The sequence below is a fragment of the Lagenorhynchus albirostris genome, chromosome 4 (assembly GCF_949774975.1).
Source record: "Lagenorhynchus albirostris chromosome 4, mLagAlb1.1, whole genome shotgun sequence".
Classification (NCBI taxonomy): Eukaryota; Metazoa; Chordata; class Mammalia; order Artiodactyla; family Delphinidae; genus Lagenorhynchus; species Lagenorhynchus albirostris.
In genome coordinates, this window is record NC_083098.1 from 18,425,646 (window position 1) to 18,434,157 (window position 8,512).

The 8,512-nt window shown below is 39.8% G+C and overlaps 1 protein-coding gene across 2 annotated transcripts; it reads right to left on the reverse strand.

The window, feature by feature from the left end:
- Positions 1 to 3,616: 3,616 nt before the first annotated feature.
- DDIT4L (DNA damage inducible transcript 4 like) lies at positions 3,617 to 8,308 on the reverse strand. Of its 2 annotated transcripts, none has more exons than XM_060147628.1 (3): positions 8,150 to 8,308; positions 7,719 to 7,858; positions 3,617 to 5,857 (listed from the first exon to the last, which is right to left on the reverse strand). In XM_060147628.1, the coding sequence occupies exons 2-3, from the start codon at positions 7,807 to 7,809 to the stop codon at positions 5,367 to 5,369; spliced, it is 582 nt and encodes a 193-aa protein (XP_060003611.1). In that variant the 5' UTR covers positions 7,810 to 7,858; positions 8,150 to 8,308; the 3' UTR covers positions 3,617 to 5,366. The 2 variants fall into 2 exon arrangements, with proteins under 2 accessions (XP_060003611.1, XP_060003612.1); XM_060147629.1 differs by having other exon boundaries at positions 8,095 to 8,308.
- Between the last annotated feature and the right edge of the window lie 204 nt (positions 8,309 to 8,512).

Below are 8,512 nucleotides of genomic sequence, written 5' to 3' on the forward strand. Positions count from 1 at the left end.
TGAAAGCAACCTAAGTGTCCATCAACAGATGAATGGATAAGAAAGATGTAATATATATATATCTAGAAATCCAACAATAGGGAACGATTAGGCTAATTATGGTAACTCAACTAGATGGAATATTACTTAGTCATCAAAAATGGTCATTATACAATGATCATTCATTCTAACAAGGAAAATGTTTATAATAAAAGACTCAGTACCAAAACAATAAAAATTCCAAGTTCAAGGTAAAAAAAAAAGAATTATTTCACTGAGATTATTTTTTGCTTATTAGTATTTAGATAATTCAAAAATATATTAATGTTGCTTTGATTATTGTGTATTATTATTTATAAGTTTAACTCAATAAAAAATTAACAAAGACATGATCACAGGAAATTTAAAAAATTGTCATTTAAATTTACAATCTTATTTTTACTATGAGAAGAAATATTAATAAAGGACTTTTAAGTCTAAAATATATGAAGGTAAAATTCAGTTTAAAAAGTAGACTTTAAGAAGATACAGGAAAAAAGAAAAAGTAACACTGAAAAATTTTATTCTGTTGATGTACCTAATTTAGCGTTTTCTAAGTAGTTGGTGAGTTTTAAATTACCATGCTATTTACATTCCATTGGAAACATTTAACGAGATGATGTAATCATTTCATTTAAAAAGATCATATTCACCACATACTGAACAGATATTATTTTCAACTTTTTAAACTTAGGCTGAAAATTTTGGATGGCAATTTAAAAAATATGGCAGAGGGTGTACTTTTACAGAATTCTCTTAGATGTGCAACAAGCAAAAAAGTTTGAAGAACACTGGTCTAATTTCATAAAATATGCTTATCTTCAACTTTACAAAATAATGCCAGGCTGCATAGATACACATATAGGCATGTTGGAATAATTCTTTTTTTCCTGTATCCTCACCAGGATTTGGAATTTTCAGATTTTAACACCCCCCCCCACTTCGTTTTCTTAAACATATGAAAAGATGCTCAGTCTATTTATTAACCAGGGAAATCCAAATTAAAAGCACAATGAGAAACCAGTGTATACACATCCACATGGGTTTATCACCATATGGGTTTCCTTTTCTGTAGGTGCCTATTCAAGCTTTTGCCCATTTTTTTTCCTTTGAGTAGTTTGTGTTTTTCTAATTGCTTTGAAATAATTCTTAACATATTCTGGTTACTAACTCTTTTTCAGTTATATGTATAGAAGATACTTTCAGTTCATGAGTTGTATTTTTATTCTTTATAGTGTTACGTGATAGACAAAAAGTTTGAGTGATTTCTTTGTATCTTAAGAAATGTTTCTACTTCAAAATCATAAAAATTATATTGTCAGCTAAAACTTTCCCTTTCACATTTAATTCTTTAATCAATCTGGAATTGTATGCATTCAATTTCATTTTTTTATGTAGATAATTATTATAGCTCCAATTATTGGAAAACACCATCATTTATTTATTTATTTTTATTTATTTTTTGGCTGCGTTGGGTCTTCGTTGCTGCGCGGGCTTTCTCTAGTTGTGGTGAGCGGGAGCTACTCTTCTTTGCGGTGCACGGGCTTCTCATTGCGGTGGCTTCTCTTGCTGTGGAGCACGAACTCTAGGCATGTGGGCTTCAGTAGTTGTGGCATGTGGACTCAGTAGTTGTGGCTCATGTGCTCTAGACCGCACACTCAGTAGTTGTGGCGCATGGGCTTAGTTGCTCTGCAGCATGTGGGATCTTCCTGGACCAGGGATAGAACCCATGTCCCCTGCATTGGCAGGTGAATTCTTAACCACTGCACCACCAGGGAAGTCCCCGCCATCATTTATTTGCTCATTGCTCTAAAGTGCCAACTCTGCTATAAATCAACTTTCCATTTACATATGTATAGGCCTGTGTCTGGGCTGTCTATTGTTTTATAGAATAACTTGTCACTCCCCGTGTAGCAGAAACTATGTTTTCAGTTCATCAAGCCCATTTACTTCTGGGCACACTGTGCTACCATATTTCCCAGCCCCTCTTACAATTGAATGCGACCATGTGACTGAGTTCTACAGGGGATGTAGACAGAAGTTATGTACATCACTTCCACAACTAGCCCCCAAGTTTCCCATGAGATCCTTCATAGTCTCTCTCATCTCTTGCCTGTGGCAGGTGTGGAGGACCCAATGGAGTATTGCGAGTCTATAATCAATGGCAGAGTCTAGGCAGGAGTCCGGGGTTCTGAAAATCTGCATGATTCTCCTCCCAGCTTGTCACGTGTATCTGTCCCTCCTCATCTGCCACCGATGTGCCTTGGACTTTTGTTTTTATTCTCACTTGTTTAAACCGATATAGGTAGTTGAGACCTGTGCAATAGACTTAAGATTTTTATACTTGTACATCCTTCCGGTATGCACGTGGGAAAACTGTGAATAGTGTGACATGATGCTGACTCCATGAGGATATAGATCACATCACTGGCAAAATAGAATCAGGATATTGAATCCATTTCCATAAAATTATACTATCTTTCTATTAATAAGAGGAAAATAAGACATCTGATCTTTCAGGAGGCCATCAGACACTCTAGCTAACAGTTTATTCCCCATTGAAATAGATAAGGGAGAGGTCACACCTTTTTTTGAAGGTACATGAGAAAGTAACTAGGTCACCTACAAAAGATAGGTGTGAAGGTGCCAGGATTGAAATGCATATTTTTTAAATATTTGGAAACTTTTAAAATTCTAAGCACAGCTCTGCTCCAATGAATGGTGAATACTGTCAATAGCTGCCTACTTTTTTTCTACCTGGAAAGAAATCACATTAAGAATTTTTTCTTTGAATTTAAGGGCGAATGTTTGACATCACTTTTACAGTCCTTTGGTGATGTGGGTAAGATGTCTGTGCTGCCTTCATGCATTTGGAGAACGCATAGTGAGCACAGCTCCTGGAGCTGGCTCTGTTTTATACTCTGGATCTCCTGCATAACTTAGTGACTTTGGGCAAGTTACTTAACCTCTCTGCATCTGATCATTTATCCACAAAACGGAGATGACAGTGGTCTCATTGCATAGGACTGTTATGAGGGGTACATGAGATGGTTTATGTAAAGCACCTAGAACAGTGCCTAGACGTAATAAGTCTTATTAAATGTGGGTTAGGTAGTGTGAGAAATCTGAGCTAATGACAAATTTGAGGAGACAGAAAAGATAGGTGGACAAGGTTAAAAATTCAAATTGATGAATGATTGTGGAATTACAAAGATATGTTGCTCTAAGAGAATATTCTGGTAAAAATTAAAATGTATACTGATCTTACAATCTGATATATCTGCATTTGGCCATTAGGAAAACTACAGAAAAAGCCTTTACACAATGAGTAATTTTTTCAAAGGCAGTTGCTAAAGGAGCTCAAATTATTGTCTTCCAGTGAAAAATATTATTGTATTTGAAAAATTATGAAGCAAATGACTCTTTATTGATACATAAGCACATGCAATATACAATTGGAATATTATAATGAAGGGTACAAATAGCCTTTGTCAAAAAGGAGATAAATAATTGTTCTGTCACCTTCCCTCAAATATTGTCAAATATATTTTAGGGTGATCATTGCATAAACTCAGAAAAGACAAAGAGGACAAGAGAATTAAAAATATATGATGCTTTATTGTCAAAAATAGACAAACTTTAATTTCCTTTAACAGGAATATTAACTTAAGAGTCTCTATAAGTCACCACTATTTTGTGAGTGTAAAAGACGAGAGTCAAAGACAACTGTTAGTAGAAAAAGGACAACAGTTTTACATCCATGCCAGAGACTCCTCGCCCACAGAATTACAGTGACCTTCAGAGCCCTGGACAATAATAGACATGCAAAACAAGCTCGACTTATCCTGGCCCAGTCCTGTAAGATTGGCTTTGTGGTATCTTTCCAAGCATTTGAAGAGTTCAATTTGCTAGAACACTTACTGATTTGAATAGTGAAATTTTAGGGCATTTATGGGAATAGGATCACACCTGCTTTTGAATTACACCAGGATGAAGCCATGGTCTCTACAACCCTGGCCTCAGGTATGTAAAGTGGTGCTAAGGAGACCTGAACAAGCTCCTTATCCAGGACCTACAGCAAGGATGTGAAGGTCTTCCTGGATGAACATTATAATGTGTTGGCTATGTTCTCTCATTAACATAAAAAAAGATAAAGATCTAGCTAGTTGAAACAAGAGAAAAATAAGGCCTTTATTGTTCCCTAGGGACAGGTATCCAAGGATGAAGAAAGCTGGGTGTGTGCACTGGTTATCTAGATCATGACTTTCATTCTGTAGTCTGTACTATAAACCAGATACCCATGGTCAAAGGAGACTTTGTAAATAGACCCATCTTAATAATTAAAAGTGGTAGTGTGCAGCTATCTCCTTTGAAGATTCAGGTTAAGCTGAGTTCCTTTAGTTTTTAGGAGAGGCCAAGGATGAGATGACACTGACATGATGAGATGGTCCATCTGAGATCAAGTGTAAAAGCAAAAAGAAGCTAGATTATCAAGTGAATGAGAAAGGAACTGGAACTCACTTCCCGTCCTTATACACATTCACCATTCACTCAATGGAAAAGTAATCAACTTCATGCAAAAAAATCAGCGTTTTCCATTTTTCTAGTTTAAAGGTAAAATTCAATACTTAAGAACTAGAAAAACTGAGCTTATATTGTACCATAAAGTTATTTAAAACAATACTGTGGTTACTGAAATGGTAGCTCAAGCTTTTGCCACCTCTTTGAAACAGAAGAGCGGAGAGGATGCAGAGAGACAGAGAAGTACATAACTCTGTTCTTACTGTGACATTCCTTATTCACATTTGCGTGGGGTTAAGTTTTAATTAAGCTCACCTACTTAATTCTATCCTCCTGTATAAGAACATGTGAGTAGGGGCAGGAAATGGGTGGTATGAGCTTTTGCAAGTTTTGATGGGCTAAGCATCATTCAGTTAAGATTCTGTGATTGAAAGGATCACTCTGAAAACTTACAGAAAAAAAAAGCCATATGAAAATCAGACTAGGCAAAGTGGGTTCAGACAGTCTAGTAGCAAGACTACCTGGAAAACTTGTGGAGTCAAATAAAGAACTAAAGTGGATTGCTTCTTTTTTTTCCTTATTCCATTCCATTCCATTTTGTAAAAACTGTGATAAGTGTAGACAATGTACTCTCTTGTGGGTCATTTTTCAAAAGTCCCCAGATAAGCCCTTGAGTTGGGGTGGCCATGAATATGAAATAGAAAGAAGATGAACTCAGTTTGGGGTTTCCTACCAAGAGCAGGCACGGCAAACTACAAGGACTTTAATGGAGCGCTGCGAAGTTTTATTACCCAGTCATAAAAAGGACCCTTTCCAGTGCTTCCCTTTCAGCACTCTTCAATGACTGTTGTGCCAATCAAGGAGTAAAGCTTTTTCTTAACAAGTCGGAATCCTGAGCTCAGGATCAGAGTTCGCCTGAGGCCAGAAGAGAAGCGACCTCGACTAAAGAAAAAATCCCTGAAGCTCGTCCATGAGCAGTTCTCCTGCTTAAACACCAGGGTAAGCTCAAAGGTGGGCACCACGCTAGAATCACACACAATCCTATCCAGCTTTTTACATACATTTTCAATTTCCAAGTTCACGTGCATAACGCAGCCCCGCAGGCCACAGGGCTCGGTGGAGGAAAGCCGCAGGACGTCTTGAGCAATCCTCTGGGTCAGTTTCTCAGGAACAAGGACTTTCGAGCAACCGAGTTTGGTGTGCTTTGATTTGGACAGACAGTTCTCCAGCATTTTAACCAAGCTCTGGCAAGTCGTCTCCTCAAATACCACCTCGTTGAGGTTGGGTTCAGGAACAACATAATCCCAGTAGTCAAAATCTGTGGAAAATGGAAGTTTAAGATTAAAAAAAAAAAATCCAGGAGCAGAAAAAAACACACTGAGTTATAGCAACATTGTTTATTTCTTCTATCTGTTACAGCTACTTGTTCTAATATTTGTTTGGAAGTCAGCTGATCTCACTCTGCTGTTAACTCGCTGGGTAATAAAGCAAATCATTTAACCTGAGACTGAAAGTTCACCTATGAAATAAAGGTTTTGATAAATAAGGTGGGTAGGCTATAACCATTTTTTAAAAAATTTATATCTGTACACACACACACAATCTGACTACGCATCACGAATCTATTTATGGTTATCTTAGAATACTAGTGATTTTCTTTTCTTTCTTGCTCCCTGATTTGCTTATGGGGGTTTTCTTATTTTCTTTTACAGAGACTATGCATTAGTTCTGGAATAAAAATGTTAATATTTTTTCTTGACTAAGGATTATTACCTTCTAACTCTAAGAATACATTCATTTATTATTGTAAAAAACAGATTTTTTGGTATTGTCCTTTAGTGATGAACTTAAAATGAACTTTGATGAGTTATATTAAACATCAATTAAATTTGTGTTTTCTTTGTAAGTCTTTACTGGAATGACCTGTAGATCCCAATTTTAGCTTCAACCTCTTCGATTAAAAATTGCTCAAAGAGAAGACCTCTGAGGTTCACATGGATATTTATAACTGGCTGGGTAGTTTTTTGTAGCCAAACAAAACAAAATACTCCTAGGAAAACAAAATTAGATTTGCTCAAAGGAAAGGAGATAGCTCTGCATTTGGTCACCTATGTTCCAAATTAATCCTACCACTTGGCAGGATGCCTCACCACACACAGTCAACTAAGCAGGCACAGGCAGATGCCCTGTGGGCTCCCCACCCTAAGCATACTGCACTTCATTGGCTACTGCATTTTCCTCTCTCCACATCACGTATAAACTTAGATCATTGCTTTTTTTTAAACTAATTGAAACAAATGCACTCCAAATTATAAGGCTCCATATTTTATCTGCGTTGAAAATAGAGAATTTTAGAGCTTTGGCCTATAAAATTAGATCATCAACCACTTTGCCTTCTAAATGAGGAAGGCCCAAAGATCTTAAGCAATTGGTCTATGCCCACAGCTCCTGAGTGGCAGAGCAGTGTGTTACTTTAGAAACTCCTGTTTAAAATTGCAAATGACAATATGTCCAGCATCACTGCTGTTTTAAAGTTTCCTTTTGGCCTTAAAAAATGAAATAATGGGTATATCCACAAATAGAATACTACTCAGAAGCAAAAAGGAACACATACTGATAGAAGCAACAGCATGGATCTCAAAATCATTAGGCTGTGGGAAAGGAACCAGATACAAAAGAGTACATATTACATGCTCCATCTGCATGCAGCCCTAGAGGTGAAAGTAATCTATAGGGACAAAAAGCAGATCAGTTTTTCCCTGGGGACGGGAGAGGTAGAGTGGGGAATTGATGGCAAAGGGGTACATGGGACTTCGGGGGCAGAAGGTGATGGTAGTGGTTACACAGGTGAATACATTTGTTAAAACACACATAATTGTACACTTAAAATTCACCATAACTTCACAACCATGTAGGGTAGGGACCTGTACAGTTTTTAGCCCCAAAGAGTCTATTAGCCGCAGACTAGATGGATGCAGCCCTTGGGGTTTTATCTTTTGCTTCTTTTGTTTCTCACCATGATGGACAGAAGATGCTAAAAGTTTGGAAAGGAGTCTCAGATGGATTTTGTGGCACTTCCAACATTCAAGGAGGGGGTCGACACTGCACGCCCGCCAATCCCATCTATCCAGGGGCTGCGACCTTTGGAGGGAAGAGAGGTAGGCGGTTGAGAAACTCACCATTTAGTAGGTTCCCCGGGTGGAAGCCACGGTCCAGCAACTCCGAAATGCTAGCCGGGTTCTTACTGCTCAAACTGCCCGTTGCAACCATGGTCAACGGCTCTGTTTCCCTCGCGGGGCGGAACGGCCTTTCCGGGGCGCTAGAAAAAGGAGGCAAGAAGGACAGATTTGCAAAAGCAAGCAAGACGTGCAGAGGCTCCTAAAATGCCCAGAGTCTCCGGAGCGAACAAGCCGAAGCATTCCTTTTCCAAAGGGGAGGAACCGGCCTCTGCAACTCAGGTTCACAAAACTCCGGGAGCGGAGACGCCTACAGTCACAACCTGAAACTAATTCAAAGTTAGCAAAACTTGGAGCCCGCTTGCCCCGCGGAGCTCACCACTGCGCCCGGAGCACCGGAGCCCCCAGGCCCCGCTCCTCCCACCCAGGCTCACTTGCTGGGAGTTCGCCGGGGCCGACGCGCTCGCTGGCCAAAAAGCTGCGGGTAAACCGAGGCAGGCACCGTCTTCAGGAGGCCCCTCCCTCGGGGGCTTAGGGACCTGCGGACCCAAGCGGCAATCGGCACCCCGCTCGCCCCCAGCCCACCCCGCCCCAGCTCCACTAAGCTGCCTCGCCTCTGGGGCGGCGGGCGTTTTATAGGCCCAGCCTCCTCACCCTGCCCCGGCCCGCCCACCTGCGCCGCCCCGCCCCGGCCCCGGGCCCCGCCTCTCCAGGGTCCGGTTGCAACCCAACTCCGATAGTTCCAGCAACCCTAGGCTAGCCGCTGGGAGTTTAGGCTAAGTTTGCGGTAGGGTTGA